At 53.1% G+C, this 16853-nt stretch overlaps 2 protein-coding genes across 6 annotated transcripts in view; one reads left to right on the forward strand and one right to left on the reverse strand.

The window, feature by feature from the left end:
* RARA (retinoic acid receptor alpha) overlaps positions 1–1700 on the forward strand; it is a 44416-nt gene extending 42716 nt beyond the window's left edge. For all 5 annotated transcript variants that reach the window (XM_072780460.1, XM_072780459.1, XM_072780462.1 and 2 more), the window contains one exon: positions 129–1700. In XM_072780460.1, the coding sequence (XP_072636561.1) occupies positions 129–346 (218 nt within the window). In that variant the 3' untranslated portion in view covers positions 347–1700. The remainder of the gene's footprint in view (positions 1–128) is intronic.
* Positions 1701–7065: 5365 nt separating this feature from the next.
* Positions 7066–8820, reverse strand: GJD3 (gap junction protein delta 3). Its single transcript, XM_072782138.1, has 2 exons — positions 8657–8820; positions 7066–7870 (listed from the first exon to the last, which is right to left on the reverse strand). Exon 2 carries the CDS (start codon positions 7864–7866, stop codon positions 7066–7068), a length of 801 nt encoding a protein of 266 aa, XP_072638239.1. The 5' UTR covers positions 7867–7870; positions 8657–8820.
* Between the last annotated feature and the right edge of the window lie 8033 nt (positions 8821–16853).

The raw sequence follows: 16853 nt of genomic DNA on the forward strand, positions 1-16853 counted from the left end.
GAGGCCCGAGTTCGGTCCATAGTGGATGTCCATGTTGGTGGAACCGGCCCTCCCACCCGTGCCCCCTCCCTCCTGGAGCTTTGTGAGGCCAGACCGGTATGCTGACCTCAGCTCCTCCTCTCCTGCAGGGGCTGAGCGGGTGATCACGCTGAAGATGGAGATCCCGGGCTCCATGCCACCTCTCATCCAGGAAATGCTGGAGAACTCCGAGGGCCTGGACACTCTGAGTGGACAACCGGGGGGCGGGGGGCGGGATGGGGGCGGCCTGGCCCCCCCACCCGGCAGCTGTAGCCCTAGCCTCAGCCCCAGCTCAAACAGAAGCAGCCCGGCCACCCACTCCCCGTGACTGCCCGTGCCCGGTGGACACAGCCCTCACCCCACGCCCTGGCTTTTCTCTGCCTTTCTACCAACCATGAGACCCCTGCCGGCCCTACCCCCCAAACCTGTCCTCCCTTTCCTCGGGGACAGGAGGGAGGAGGCCGTGACTCTTCAGATGGAGGCCTGGGCAGGAAGGACTGCCTGCTCCTGCAGCCTGGGCTGACATCACGGGCAAGGTCGTGAACTGCGTGTGGACCGCTGGTCCTGGGCCTCAGGATGGAGCCTGGGGGCCTTGTGTTCATCAAGACAGCCCTCTGCCCCCCTCGCCACATCTTCATCACCAGCAAATGCCAGGACCTGGCTCCCCCATACTCAGAACCCGCAAGCCATTGCCCCCCCGGTCGGGAACCCCCCCCTGCCTTGGTTGGTGACAGAGGGGGTGGGCCAGAGGGGTGGGGGGTTCCCCCTGTACATACCCTGCCATACCAACCCCCAGGTATTAATTCTCGCTGGTTTTTGTTTTTATTTTAATTTTTTTTTTTTGGTTTTGATTTTTTTTAATAAGAATTTTCATTTTAAGCACATTTATACTGAAGGAATCTGTGCTGTGTATTGGGGGGAGCTGGATCCAGAGCTGGAGGGGGGTGGGCCTGGGAGGGGGGAGTGGCCCGGAAGGGGCTCCCACTCTCTCTCCATGTTCCCACACCCCCTAGCCCTCCTCCCCAGCCTTTTCCTCCTAAGTTTTCTCTTTAAAACTGTGAAGTACTAACTTTCCGAGGTCTGCCCTCCCCTACTCCCTCTGCCTAACCACTGGGTGTGGACAGTTTCAGGCAGCCCCCAGAATGAGGAGGCTTCCCACGAGAGAGGGCAGGGGCCCAGCAAGGGGGGGCCTCAACATACCCGTGTGTTTCTCAGCCCCGTGGCCTCGGCAGAGCTGCCTGTCCAGCAGGGCTCACGTCATCCAAGCCCTCCAGCCCCCACCGTGAAGGGGCTGGCCAAGGAGTTCAAGCTGCACCTGTCCCCCAGCCTCACAGCCACCAGCACTGCCCACAGGGCCCCTAGACACACACACACACACATACACACACACACACCTGCACAGATGGGCCAACAGACACACTTGGCCTGAGTTCCTCCCATTTCCCTAGCCTGCCCCCCGCCCCTCACTCCATACCTGTACCCCCTCCTTGCCCCGCAGGACGGGCCTCCAGGGGGTCCCCTCCCCTCACCCCCTGCACCCCCAGGCTGGGGGAGCTGGCTCTGCCCTGCCCTCCTTGCCCCGGGGTTGGGGTCTCCTCCCCTCAGAGCCCGCTGGTGCGCCTGTTACTGTTGGACTTTCCACTGAGATCTACTGGATAAAGAATAAAGTTATATTTATTCTACACGTGCCTCAGAGCCTCACTGCCTAGCTGCCTTCTCTCACGGTGTGGGCAGGGAGCTGGGGATGGGGGGTTGGGTATGAGCAGGGGGGACAAGTCGCCTGCCTGGCTGTGCTGGGGTCTCTGGTGGAATAAGCTAGGCCTGGTCTAGGGGTCTACACAGCCCATGTCAGGGAGTTCCAGTCTGGAGGTGGGGAGGGGACAGGAGGAACTGTTCCGACCTTCAGAGAGTCCCCAGTCCGAGGGAGGAAGCCAGCCCCTGCCTTCGGAGAGTCCCCAGCCCTTGGAAGTCAGGGCTTGGGTCTGGGGGGTCACTAAGTGGCAGAGGAGTTCTATTTTGGACTCGACCTTGAGGAGTGGTAGTTGGCATGGGTACCTGGGTCAGGAGCCCTTGGTAACCTAACAGGAACATAGGATTGGGGGGAAGCTTAGAAGGCCAGCCCATCCATCCCGGTGCCACCAAGAAGGACTGTCCTACCCTCCCCTGCCTGCCCTTGAAGTCACTCTGTGGGCAGGAGGCACAGAAGACAGGTTGCAGGGGAACCTGGTTGCTCCTGGTTGAGAGGATCAGTTGTGACAGGCAGGTAGTGGCATCAAAGACCAATTTTGGGGCAGCCCCAGTGGGTCAGCGGTTTAGCGCCGCCTTCAGCCCAGGGCGTGATCCTGGAGACTCGGGATCCAGTGCCACGTCGGGCTCCCTGCATGGAGCCTGCTTCTCCCTCTGCCTGTGTCTCTGCCTCTCTCTCTTTCTCTGTGTGTCTCTCATGAATAAATAAATAAAATCTTAAAAAAAAAAAAAAAAAAAAAGAGCAATTTTGTCCACCCTCCACACTACACGTCAAGGCCCAGTGAGGGCAGTGTCCTTGCCCAGGGTCACACAGTGAATTCATCGCAGATGGGGGACCAGTACTCAGGACTCCCACGCCTCAGCCAGAGATCTTTCCTGGAGCCCTGATGTCCCCAGTGAAGCGGCAAGCACTGAGGTCTGAGGGTCCTGGGGGGTGGCAGTGTAGGCTGTGTCTGGGGGCGGTTAGCAGGGCGCCTGGGCAGGGCGAGCTCCTTCCATGGGGGTGGGGTGCCTGCCATTTCCATTTCGGCCACCGGGTGGCGGCAGCGCCTCACTTATCTCGCCGTCCGGCGGGCCAGCGTGCGTGTGGGGACAGGGGTTCTCGTCCTCCAGCAAATTTTTTCTGACACTTTGACTAGGACAGAAATTTAACATAACATACCTGCCCACGTGCTTTACAAAAATCACTATGCTATCACCCTGTAGCGTAAAGGAGAAACAAAGGAAAAGGATTATGAATTTCAGTGTGTTTTTGCCCATGATGACATCATCCTATGATTGCTTCTGCTTTTAATTAATACATTGGGATTTAAAAGATGTGAGAAGGTTGGAAGCCATTCAGTACAAGAAGCCCAGGAAACTTAAGGAGTATGGGTGAATGTTCAAATAAAAGCTGGCAATATATAATAATAACCGTACCAAAAAAAAAGAAAAAAGTCCCCAAACAAAACCCTAATAATGTCTTACATGTAAAACAGATCAGGCTTTGGGCTCAGGCAATTATAGAGAGGTTTGTGTGACATTGTGTGACTGTCCCGTGGGACATCCTAAAGTCATGTGTGACCTTTCTTAAGATTTTATTTATTTATTCATGAGAGACACACACACACACAGAGAGGCAGAGACACAGGCAGAGGGAGAAGCAGGCTCCATGCAGGGAGCCCGACATGGGACTGTGGGACTCGATCCTGAGTCTCCAGGATCACGCCCTGGGCTGAAGGCGGCCCTAAACCGCTGAGCCACCCGGGCTGCTCTCTTTCTTTCTTTCTTTCTTTCTTTCTTTCTTTCTTTCTTTCTTTCTTTCTTTCTTTCTTTCTTTCTTTCTTTCTTTCCTTTCTTTCTTTCTTTCTTTCTTTTTTAAAGTAAGCCCTGAACCTGACCTGGAGCTCAAACTCATGACCCCAAGATCAAGAGTCACATGCTCTACCGACTGAGCCACGGGTGACCCCACATGTGACAACTCTGTACTGTAGGAGGGCATCATGGCATTTCTGGCCTCTCCCTACCAAATGCCAAGAGGGTTGCCCTCACTGTGGCGACTAAAGCAGCAGCCCCACCTTTACAAAGTGCCCCCTGCCCCAGTAGTACCTTTGGCTGGAGCTTGAGGCTGCTTTCCATGGCTCACAGTCCATCGCTGCTGAGTGGTTTCTCAACCACCACACAAGTGACATTTTGGGCTTAGGGATTCTTTGTTGGGGTGGGGGGCCGTCCTGTGCATGGGGGGATGTTTAGCAGTATCTCTGGCCTCCCACGGGGCATTTAACCAGGCCTGGGGCAAATATCAGAAGGCTTCGTGGAAGAGGTGCCCCCTCCCAGCTGAAGGTCTAAGGGGAAGAGTCAGCAAGCAGGGGCACAGAGGTGATAAATAGCTTCATGTGATCACAAACCATCACCAGCTCTGTGCTTTAACCATTTCCGTTGGAATGCTGGAAGAAGTAAGTTGGAGGGGCAGGGATGGGCACAGGCCAGGGCTGGTCCAGGAGCCGGACTTGACCCTGAGAGTGATGGGAGTGAAGGATTTCAAGCCAGTGAGCTAGCTGTTCAGATGGGAATTGCAGGGAGCAGAGTGGAAGCCGTGGGAGCTCTCCAGGCCACCGGTGACAGGGCTGGCCCTGGGCAGACTCTGAAGGGGTGAGAGTGCATGAGGGGAAGAATGCTTAAGTGGCAAAATGGGAAGACCAGGTGATTGACAGGACATGGGAGGCGGGCAGAAGACAGGCTTTGGCAGTAGTTGGTGGAGGTGGCCTGGGTGGATGGAGACATCAACATTGAGATGGGAAACTAAGGCAGTTGGGGTTGCATTTGAGGTGCTGGTGACCCCCACTCCCATCCCTTACTCTATTCCAGCCACATGGCCTTCTTGCTGCCCTCAAATACCCCCAACGTATTCCTGCCTCAGGGCCTTTGCACTCACCATTCCCTCCACCTGGAATGCCCTTCCTGGAGCCAGCTTCAGGGCTAGCTCTTTGCTACATTCTGTTCCAGGGTCACACCTCAGGGATAGTCACTGTCTCGCCTTATTTTGAGCAATACCTGGTGGTATATTCTACTGCCCTCCTTCCCACCAGAATGTAAGCTTCACGAAGGCAGGTTTTGTTCACTATTGAAGCCCAACGTCAAGTTTGCTCTGTTCGATACAGTTGTCACTAGCCAAGTGTGGTGACTGGGCCTTCAAAATGTGGCTGGTCCAAACTGAGATGTGCTCTAAGCATAAAACACACACCAGATTTCAAAGACTTAGTACAAAAAAAAAGAATGTAAAATATCTCCTTAAGACTTCTTTATATCGATGATGTGTTGAAATAACATTCTGGATATACTGGGTTAAAGAAAATATGTTATTAAAATTACTTTCATCTGTTTCCTTTTACTTTTTAATGTAGCTAATGGAAAATTTAAAATTACACATGTGGCTCACATCCTATTTCTCTTGCACAGTGCTGATCTTGAACATTGCCTGGCGTATAGTATGTGCTCAACAAATATTTCTTGAATGAACACATCTGGAAAACAGCTGGATATCCCCATCTGAATTTGTTGGAGGTCCAGGCTTTGCACACATAACTGACTGTCATCAGAGAGATGTTGCTGCCTGCCATGAGCATGGATAAGCCTTTGGGCCCCAGAGACACCTTCAGTTCCTCATCAACACAAATTTACTAAGCACCTACTATGGGCCAGTGTGGAGGAGCAAGCAATGCCATCCAGCAGATGTGCTCTGCCTGCAGAGGCATGGGTGCTATGGGGCACCTAGTTCTGACTTGGGTGTGGGCGCTGTGAGGGAAGGCATCTATTTCTTCCCTAATGAGACCAAAAGGTAGGCAGGAATTAGCTAGGTGAGGTGGGAGTGCTGCAGACAGGCAGGCTGCTCCAGGCCAAGAAACAGCACGTTGTAACATCTAGAAGGAGATTGGTCACTATGCCTGGTAAGAAGAGGAAAAACTCTATGCTTTGAGTGCAGAAACCATAGGAAGCCCATGCAGTGGGGCTGGGGCCAGCGGGGACAGGGTTGGGATTTCAGAAGCTTCATCCAGGCACTGGACTTATCCTGATGACAGGGAGCCCCCGAGAGAGTAAGCAGGAGGACCATTTAGAAAGACCCCTCTGCCCGCTGTGTGCAGTACGGGCCGGAGAGTCCAGGACAAAGAGGGGGGGACCAGGGACGTAGGAGAAAAGACGGTAGAGTGGGTGGTGGTGGCCTGCTCAGCAGGGTTGGATAAGGCCCAGGGCGTGGTCAGATGGGGCCGCTGGATGTCACTTAGGTCCTGGGTGAGCTTATGGAGATCAGCACCGCTGGGGTACAAGGGAGGAAGACAGATGGGGCAGAGAAGATACAGGAGGGGGACAAGAGGCAGCCAAGTATCCCCCCAGGAGGGAAGATGGTGGTGGCTGCAGGGAAATGCAGGGCCCGGAGCACGTTTTAGGGCATATTTCTTTTGAGGATGGAAGGAACTTGGCCATGTTTATGAACTTGGGGAACAGCAGCCAGGTGAGGAAGTGAAGACAGAAAAGAATCCTGCTGACCCTACTGCCCACCCCCACTGTGCTTCCATCAAAGGGAGGGTTTGGCCACCCTGGTCTGGCGACACAGTCGAGCGTGTGGATGGTGCCCACAAGCCCTACAGCTCTGGGGCCTGCCCAGGGGGAAGGGGCACCTCTCTCCTCCCTGTGTGGGCTCCATTAAGAGCGGAGAGCTTCTGCAGTGCCACTGTGGCTGTTGTTGGCACCTTGCCAGAGATCTCCCTCTCTCATTCTCCCTCACAGCCACACATAGACATACACACTCACACAGGACATACAGATGCACACATGCACAGGACTCACACACACAAGGTATACACACACACACGGAGAGCCCGCGTAGGATGTAGCTGTGCACACCCAATGCACACACACAGCTCACTCAGGACACATGCATGCACGCGCACACACAGCTCACACGGGTCTTACATGTGCATATGCACACACAGCTCACGCCATACCTAGTGTACATGTGAGCACACACCTAGGGCGGCCACCCAGCGTGAACAAGGGGAGGCCCTTGGGAAGCTGGTGTCACGATTCTGTTTCCTGGGCACCACCGGAACCTCCGTTTTGCGCCCTGCTGTGTCCTCTTACGCGCTCTCCCCAGCGGCCCCCGTCCCTTTCCCTGCCACGTGGATGAGGCTGGCATCGCGACCTGCCGCAGCTCAGCCTCCGGCCCCACGCCACCGCCACCGCCACCGCCACCGCGAGCGCCGGGAAGCGCCCGGGCGGCCAAGGTCGCGGGGACAGCCCGGCGGGAGCCCCTGCGGCCCGCCCCTAGATGGCCAGGTCCTGGCGGGCGGTGGCCAGGGACGCCTTGTCGCGGGCGGGCGCGGGGTGCGCATAGGCGGGCGGGCCGCAGGGGGCGGGGCGCGGCGGCGGCGGCGGCGGCGGCGGCGGGAGCAGCTGCGCCCCCTCGTGCGCGCGGTGGCGGCGGCCGGCGCGCGGGCGGCCCTTCCAGAGCAGGTGGCCCAGCTCGGCCACGCTGAGCAGCGCCGAGAGCAGCCCGACGGCGAAGTAGAAGAGCACGAAGACGGTCTTCTCGGTGGGCCGGCTCACGAAGCAGTCCACGGTGTGCGGGCAGGGCGCGCCGGCGCACGCGAAGTGCGGGGCCACGCGGAAGCCGTAGAGCAGCGCCTGGGCCGCCAGGAAGGCCAGCTCGGCCAGCAGGCGCAGCGCCACGCTCAGCAGGTAGCAGCGGCGGCGCGGGGACGGCCCGGGGCCCGCGTCCGCCTCCGCCTCCGCCTCCGCGCCCGCGCCCGCGCCCGCGCCCTTGCCCGCCCGGTGCACCGCGTAGATGACGAAGAGCACGGGCGGCGCCGACAGCAGCAGGATGTGGAAGAGCCAGAAGCGGTAGTGCGAGACGGGGAAGGCGCGGTCGTAGCACGTCTGGCGGCAGCCCGGCTGCAGCGTGTTGCACACGAACTCCTCCTGCTCGTCCTCGAACACGGCGCCGCCCACGGTGGCCAGCACCAGGATGCGGAAGATGAGCATGACCACCAGCCACAGGCGGCCCACGAGCGGCGACTGCAGCTGCACGGCGTCCAGCAGCGAGCCCAGGAACGCCCACTCCCCCATGGCGCTGGGGACGCGGGGGGGGGGGGGGGGGGTCAGAGGCCGCCGACCAGCGTCCCCCCCAGCCCCCGGGGGGGTCAGCTAGCCCTCCTCTGACCTTGGGGCGAGGCAAGGGCTCCGTTAGGCCTGGGTTCAGCTGGGCTATTGTGGTATCTAGGGGACGCGGGGGTGGGGTGGGGTGGAGGGCAGGAGGGGTTAGGAGGTGCGCCCCTGTGGGTGCCCTTCTCCCCGGGACCACAGGGGCTGGGGAGGAGCCCCACCCTGGTGCTCCAGAGTCCAGATCTGTAGGGAGTGAACATGGACATCAAGGAGGCGCGGCCACCCGCTGCACCGTGGAAGCGGAGACCCAGCGGCGCCCTTATGTGCTCGAAGATGCTTTCCATGGGCGACCATGGTGCCTCCAACCCCCGACTCCAGATCCCCCCTGGGAGAGGTGGGAGCCAGCAGACCCGGAGCCGCCTCACCTCCTTTCTCTGCCTGTCACTTCTCTCGCCCCTCTCATCCCACTGAACTTCTTTCAGAATTGGGGGGTGGACACAAAAGTAGTCCCACTTCCATAACTCTATCAGTAGTATCCTTTGTTGGAGGTGTCCCCCACCATCCCACCCCGGAGTGGCAGGGTACAGGCCCAGCCCTCTCCCATCTCCTCCCTGGTGTCCCTCTACTTCCAGCCTCCCACATCTCTTGAGAACCTCCTCCAAGGGCGTGCACGCACACACACACACACACACACACACTCACCCAGGTCCCACAGGCCCCTGGTGCCCCCAGACCCTCACCTGACCCCACTCACCCTGTGGCTGCAGCTGAGGTGTTAGAGCTGAGGGAGGGATCCTGGGAGATGGCTGGGACTTGTTTCTCCTAGGCTCCTTTTCATTTTCCCTTTTGGATTTGGCCAGGATGGATGACAGGACAGAATGGCCGAGAGGGGCTTGCTCTCCCCCTTCTCTTAAAGGGACAGGGTGGCCCTGTTGGCTGGCTCCACCCTTGGGAACAGACACAGGGCCATGCCCCTTGCTGGCCTTTGCCAGCCCTCCCTTTCGATCCCTAAGCCACCCCTACCCCTACCCCCATCCCACTGCTGTGTCTCCTTCTGGGAATGGGGGAGGGGGTTAATCAGAACCAACTGCTTTTGACAGGGGGTGCGGGATGTGGGTTATGGAAGCCCACCTTACAGATGCCCCCAAACTGGAAGGTCTAGACCCACTATTAACTGACTGGCAACTTCCGGGCTGGAGAGAGGTTTGGTGCTGAGTTGGGGGCAGCAGCACAGTCACTGAGCTCTTCGGGCCAGTCTCCTGGTGTGTTAACTGAGGACACTGGGCCATCTGACCTCCAGGTTTCCTTCCAGTTCTATGTCTTAATGCTAAGGTCCCAGTCATATTAAGGAGAACAAAGAAAACCTGGGCCCAGAAAAAGATCCCATATGGAAACCATGAAGGCATCAAGAGTGGTCGGCATTGGTGGTTAAAAAGCTTTTGCTTGGGGCAGCCTGGGTGGCTCAGCGGTTTAGCGTCACTGTCAGCCCAGGGAGTGATCCTGGGATCGAGTCCTGCGTCGGGCTCCCGGCGTGGAGCCTGCTTCTTCTCCCTCTGCTTGTGTCTCTCATGAATAAATAAATAAAATTAAAAAAAAAAAAAGCTTTTGCTTTCTTCCCACTTTTCTGTAATCTCCAGATTTATTATAATAAGCATGTTATTTTATAATGGGAAAAATAAATAGACTTCTCTTCCCCTATAAGGCTCTGAATCACATCCTCTGGCTCTAGGTGGCAGGAAAAGCTGTCCCTTAGAGAAAGAGTCAGGATGAGTCATGGTGACCAGAGTGGCCAGGGAAGGGATCCCTGAGGTTGAGACATTCTGTTCATCCCCTGTAGGCCTTTCTAGGAATCTGCCCAACCTGCACACCATTCCCCTCCTTCACCTGCACACCTGCTCTCAACCAGGCCCTGTGCTGAGCCCTTCACACAAATTAGCTCATTTAATCCTCTTGACGACCCTGGCAGGAGGGAAGCTGGGACTCAGAGGGTCTCAGCAACTTGCCCACAGTCACACAGCAAGTATGTAGCTGGTCGCTGTCTCAGGCCTGGCCTGACTGGCTGGGAGCCCATGTGCTTAAGCCCGTCATGGAACTGTCCTCCTTCTAGCTTGGGTTGCCCAGGGTCTGACAATCCCCAGGGCTTCTGGGGGCTCTGGTGGACCCAGACTCTGCAAGTGGACCATGACTGTCCCTCTCTGAATGGGGAGGCCAAGACTCTCCTCCTCCATGACATTTCCTCTTTCCTTTAGCCACGGGGGCCTGTATAATTTTCCATGTGTTGACAGAGACCCCCTGGCCCAATTTCAGGAAGGGGTGGGAAATGTGCCCTTCACCCACACTGGCTCAGCGGCCCAGCCCAACCTGGAAAAACCCTAGGTTAATGATGGATGTGCTGGGGAACCCTCCCACCGTCAGGCAGAGTTCCCTTGGGAGTGGGCCTGGGTGGGGAGACACTGCCTTGGACAAAGTCCAAAGGAAAGCACAGGCTGGGGCCCCACATTCCAAAAACAGGATGTGGGGTGGGGGCATGGCTGACCTTCCCAACCCTGACCTCTGCCTGCTTCTGGCAAAGCTGCTCCCCGACCCCCGACCCCCAGCCCCAGCCATGGGGGCTCAGGGACACACCTCATCATCTCTCCTGCCTGTCCAATGGTCCCTGCCCCTGTACTCATGGTCCCTGCTGGGTCAGGCCACTGTCCCAGCCTGGAAAAAACCCATCAGGTTGTCTGCCTGTCAGAAGTGGGAAATGGCAGAGCTGGTGGGCTCGGGTGAGGCAGGCGCATGGTCACACTGCAGTGTCCCCAGCCCTGGTGCCACAGGGCCAGACAGGGGAGACTTCAATCTCTGGGGCCCATCGTCCTTCCCAGATAGCGCTGTCCAGCCTGAGAGGAGGTGTCACTGATGCTATCCAGGGCTGGCGACACATGGCCCCATTCTTGGCCATACTTAATATCTGGAGCTGGGCTGAGAGGCCCATCCTGCCCAGGTTCACAGTCAATCTCTGTCCCAGACACTTCACCCTAGCCTGTGAGGCTGTGGAGCCATTCTGTGACACGGGGACACACATATGCAGGCACCGCATGGTTGTACCCAGTAAGTGATATCATCAGGGCACGATGGTATTGTCTCCTCCCTCTGCTACTCTAATGTTTTTTAGTCTTTATAGAAATGCTGCCTTGGGGCGCCTGGGTGACTCAGTGATTGAGCGTCTGTCTTTGGCTCGGGGCGTGATCCCTGGGTCCCAGGATCAAGTCCCACATCGGGCTCCACCCAAGGAGCCCGCTTCTCCCTCTGCCTGTGTCTCTGCCTCTCTCTCATTGTCTCTCATGAATAAATAAAATCTTAAAAAAAAAAATAAATAAATTGTGCCTTTTAGTGAGGCTTTCCTTAGCGGCCCTGACTAGAATTAACCTTCTACTCCTTGTCCTCTTTCTCAATTTTATTTCTTTTGCACCGATCACTATATAACATACTTGGTACTTTTTATTTTTTATCCCACGTAGCACCCATCTCCCTTAGCACGTAAGCTCCATGAGGGCAGAGTTTTGGTGCCTTGTTCACTGTCCCGTGTTAGCACCCGGAACAGCTTCTGGCACATGGTAGATGCTCAGTAAATATTTGTCAGGTGGATGAATGAAGTGGGGTGGGAGGGTCGCAGAGGCTGCAGCTCATCTCCCCCCAAGACCCTGAGAACGGGGGTGGGGCACATGCCTCAGTTGCTCACTCTGATCACCTCTAAAGCTTGTGATCACTTAAATGGCCAATTTGGTCTGAGATCAGTAATCATAATGTCCGGTCCTGGGTAGAAATGAAAACTCCAAGACGGGTTAGTGGTAAAATTCCTCTCTTGTCTTCCTTCCCAGCTTGGCCAGGGTGGGGAAGGCGCGGGCCCCAAAGGGTGGGCGCCTGGTTTCCTGGTTGCCCTGCAGCACCTCCATAACACCCCCACCCGTCCCGCTGCATCGTGTCTGACCCTTCAAACTCTTTCCAGGCCTGAAGATCCTCCGGACAGGCGACCTTCTGTCCCCAGGCCCTCAAGGCTCCCTGTCCTCTCCGGGGGGCTTCAGCCTGCGGCTCCCAATACCCCCCGCCGGCTCCGTGGTTGCCTCACACACCGGACCTGCCTGACCTCTCCCTTGGCTCTACAATTACTTAACACCAGGTTCGGAGGTAACAGCAAAACTAGTAGACAGTGGCTTAAACAGAGAAGCTGGTTCCCACCCCCCCCCCCCGCCTCTTTTAAGATATTTTATTTATTTATTCATGAGAGACACAGAGAGAAAGGCAGAGACACAGGCAGAGGCAGAAGCAGGCTCCATGCAGGGAGCCCGACGTGGGACTCGGTCCCAGGATCCTGCTCAACCGCTGAGCCACGAGGCATCCCTGTTCCTCTTACATAAAAGGAGGGTGGTGGGCTGTTCATCGATGGCAGGGAGCTCTGCGCCCCAAAGTCCTGGGGGAGCAGGCTCCTTGCAAACCCCTCCCTGGCTATGGCCCTCGTTCTCCACGGTCAGGTCAGCAGCACTGCACGCAGGGCACGGAGTCGGGACGAAGGCTGGAGAAATAAGCGCACCGCGGTCTCTCCCAGAAGCTGCCCCCGTGACCGACTGCTCGCATATCATTGGTCAGGATATCCTTCCGCAAGGAAGGCTGGGAAATGTAGTCTTTCCCCCCTCCAGGTGGCCTCGCGCGCAAGAAGGGGAATTTCACCCTCCCCGTCACAGATCTGCTCCTGTTACTGGCCCTCTCCGCTTAGGTGGTGATTCAGAGAAACTCAGTTCCCTCAAGTCGGCCCCTACCAACTGAATAATTCTTGTTCTTCTTCTTTTTTTTTAAATTTATGATAGTCACAGAGAGAGAGTGAGAGAGAGGCAGAGACATAGGCAGAGGGAGAAGCAGCCTCCATGCACCGGGAGCCCGACGTGGGATTCGATCCCGGGTCTCCAGGATCGCGCCCTGGGCCAAAGGCAGGCGCAAAACCGCTGCGCCATCCCCCAACTGAATAATTCTATTCAGGTTCTCAGCGGATTAGGTGATGCCCAGCCGCGTTGATCTTCACTCAGCGGTGATCTTTACTCAGTCTACAGATTCAAACGCTAATTTCTTCCGGAGACGTCCTAAGAGACACTCAGCTCTCTGGGCATCCCTTAACCCAGTCAAGTTGACACATACAATTAACCATTACATGGTTTTCAACATAGCTTGCAGACACCCTCAGATTTTGCAGTGGTGCCACACATGAGTAACAGGCACCTGAGAAGGATTCCTGGCTGTACAGGTTCAGCATCATATTAGAACTAGAATCCATATATTACTTTTATAATCTGAAAAAAATTATGGTTATTTTCAGCTGGAAAGAAGACATGTAACATTTATTATATTTGTAAACTATAGGAAGATGCAAAGAAGAAAACATAAATCACCCAAATTTCATTATCCAAAGGAAAACATGACATTTTGCTGCAACTTGCAGTTGGCCTTTCTTTCTTTTCGTTTTTTTTTTTTTTTTTTTAAGAATTTTATTTATTTATTCATGAGAGACACACAGAGAGAGGCAGGCTCCCTGTGGGGAGCCCAGTATGGGACTCCATCCCGGAATCCGGGATCATACCCTGAGCCAAAGGCAGATGCTCAACCACTGAGCTACCCAGGTGTCCCTGCAGTTGGCCTTTCTTTCTTTTTTAAAAGACTTTATTTATTTATTTATTTATTTATTTATGCATGACACACACACACACACACACACACACACACACACGAGAGAGAGAGAGAGAGAGAGAGAGAGAGAGAGAGAGAGGCAGAGACAAAGGCAGAGGGAGAAGCAGGCTCCTTGCAGGGAGCCGGATGTGGGGATCCCAGAACTCCAGGATCACGCCCTGTGCAGAAGGCAGGCGCTCAACCTCTGAGCCACCCAGGGGAGCCCACCTGCAGTTGGCCTTTCAATGCACAATAGCATACTTAAATTTCAGATTGCATCAGAATTAACTGGAATGGTTCTTTCTTTTCTTTTCTTTCTTTCTTTCTTTCTTTCTTTCTTTCTTTCTTTCTTTCTTTCTTTTTCTTCTTTCTTTCTTTCTTCTTTCTTTAAGATTTTGTTTATTTATTCATGAGAGACAAAGAGAGAGGCAGAGGAAGAAGCAGAATCCGTGAAGGGAGCCCAATGTGGGACTTGACCCCTGGACTCCAGGATCACACCCTGGGTGGAAGGCAGGCGCTAAACCGCTAAGCCACCCAGGCGTCCCTCTTTCTTTCTTTTTTAAAAGTAGGCTCCACTTCCAGCATGGAGCCCAACATAGGGCTTGAACTCACAACCCTGAGATCAAGGCGTGAGTGGAGATTAAGAGCCAGACTTCACCAACTAAGCCATCCAGTTGCCCCTAACTGGGGCACTTCTTAAAACTAGTACTTTTAAGTCCATGATCATGGACCTGATCATTTAAATTTCTAACAAGCTCTCAGGTCATGCTAATGCTGCTGGTCTAGGGACCACACATAAAGGAACACTGGTGTGTGGTTTACACCTTGGCTTTTCCAAGTTGCGTCTCCAAACAGCAGCACTGGCATCACTTGGGAAATTGTTGATAATGCCTCTTCAGACCCCACTCCAGACCTACTGAGTCAGAAGTTGCAGTTCAACAAGATCTCTAATGGATTTGTTAAGTACAAGTTTGAGAAGCACTGGTTTATGTTTGAGACTCACACTAACAGCTTTTTAAAATTTATTGTATTTGTAAAGATTTTATTTGAGAGAGAGAGAGAGAGGGTAAGTGAGGTAGAGAGCATGAGCAGGGGGAGGAGCAGAGGGAGAGGGAGAAGCAGACTCCCCCTGAGCAGGGAGGCTGACACGGCAAATTCCAGGACCCTGGGATCATGACCTGAGCTAAAGGATGATGCTTAACCAACTGAGCCACCCAGGTGCCCCTAAAACTTAGCTTTTTATTGCACTATTTACACAGTAAAACACACCATTTTATAATATAATTCAATGAGTTTTGGTATATGGATAGTTTTTGTATCCTTTTTCCCTGATACCCAATACAATGACTTTCCTGTGCTGTTAAATGTTCTGGGAAAATATGATTTTTAATGACTCTGTAATACATGGTAAGGGTGTACCAGTTTAACCATTCTTCCATTGTAGGACACTTATTCTATTCCCAATTTTTCACTAGTGTAAATAGCTACCATGAATGCTTTTGGACACAAACCTTTTGTTTTCTGGACTTCAGAATAATTTTCCAAAAGTGGAATTACACAGGAGAGGGACACTGGGCGGGTCAGAACAGATATCTATCACTCTAGAAGCCAGTTAATGAATTAAAAAATTTTTGTCTTTGGGTTTTAGGAAAATATGGCCAGAAATCACTTAAAAAATTCTCTTGCAGCAGGAACAGTGGGTTACAATGTGTTTTAAAAGAAAAGGCTTAGTAAGCTTATTGTATTATTTATCAACTAATGCAAGTTTTGAATCCTTTCTTTTCTTTCTTCTTTCTTTCTTTCTTTCTTTCTTTCTTTCTTTCTTTCTTTCTTTCTTTCTTTCTTTCTTCTTTCTTTCTTTCTTTCTTTCTTTCTTTCTTTCTTTCTTTCTTCTTTCTTTCTTTCTTTTTTTTCTTCTTTCTTCTTTCTTTTTTTTTTTTAAAGATTTTATTTATTTACTCATAGGACACACAGAGAGAGAGGCAGAGACACAGGCAGAGGCAGAAGCAGGCTCCACACCGGGAGCCCGATGCGGGACTTGATTCCGGGTCTCCAGGATCCGGCCCCGGGCCGAAGGTGGCACTAATCCGCTGAGCTGCCAGGGCTGCCCGAATCCCTTATTTTCTAACTATTCTTTTGCAATTCTAATGGATGTGGCCTGTATTTATCTAAGCAATGTTTCATGTGTAGAAAATAACTATTCTATTAAGGGTCTAAATGTATATATAACCAGGTTTATTACCACTAGAATTTTTATCTTCTAGAATGTCAATTGGCTTAAGGAATGAAGTCAAGAGATATATTCACTTGGAATCTTAGCAAGTACATTGCGGATCAGGAGCAAATTTCTACTTTTAAAACAAGATTTTATTTATTTGAGAGAGAGAGGGAGAGCAGGGGAAGAGGGACAAGCAGACTCCATGCTGAATGTGGAGCCTGACGTGGGGCTCAATCTCAAGATCCTGAGATCATGACCTGAGCTGAAATCAGGAATTGGATGCTTCTACTTATACAAGGTAAATGTTTTAGACTTTTTTTTTTTTCCTAAAGAGGGTTTATGTGCTTTCCTTCTATAAACAAATGCATACTTAGATGGGAACTGATTTGTTGTTTTTTTAAAGATTTTATTTGAGAGAGAGCATGTGAGATCACAAGTGGGAGTGCATAGAGGGAGAAGCAGACTCCCCACCAAGCAGGGAGCTGGATGCAGAAATTGATCCCAGAAGCCTGGGATCAAGACCTGAGCTGAAGGCAGACACTTAACTGACTGAGCCACTTCACCTCTAATTTGTAACCAGGCTTCTTCACTCTATAAGGTCCTGGGTATCTTTTCATGTCAGTCAGTAATATATATGATCATTCCTAAGAAGTACCTGGTATTTCTCATTGTACCATAATTTGTTTAAGCTAATTATCTGACTGAGGTCTCCTATTGTTGGACATTGTTCCTTTCAATTTTATTATCAACTTCAATAAGCATCTTTGTATGTGGCTTTTCTTGAGATAATTGTAGATTTACGTGTAATTTTGAGAAACAAGAAATCCCTTGTACATTTTGCCCCATTTTCCCCTCATGGTAGCATTTTGCCAAATTATGTAACTACGAGAGATTTCCTGTGTTTCTGTGTTTCATGGCTTTTTGCATGTCCTCTTTTTTTAAACTTAAATTCAATTAGGCACATGTCCCAATTCTTTTTCTTTTTGAGAGAGGGAGACAATGTGGGGGTGCAGAGGGAGAGAATCTTAAGCAGGCT

The sequence above is a fragment of the Canis lupus genome, chromosome 16 (genome assembly GCF_048164855.1).
Source record: "Canis lupus baileyi chromosome 16, mCanLup2.hap1, whole genome shotgun sequence".
Lineage (NCBI taxonomy): Eukaryota > Metazoa > Chordata > Mammalia > Carnivora > Canidae > Canis > Canis lupus.

Coding starts and splice junctions, on each gene's coding strand:
- GJD3 (XM_072782138.1), bottom strand. CDS start 7,866: ATGGGGGAGTGGGCGTTCCTGGGCTCGCTGCTGGACGCCGTGCAGCTG.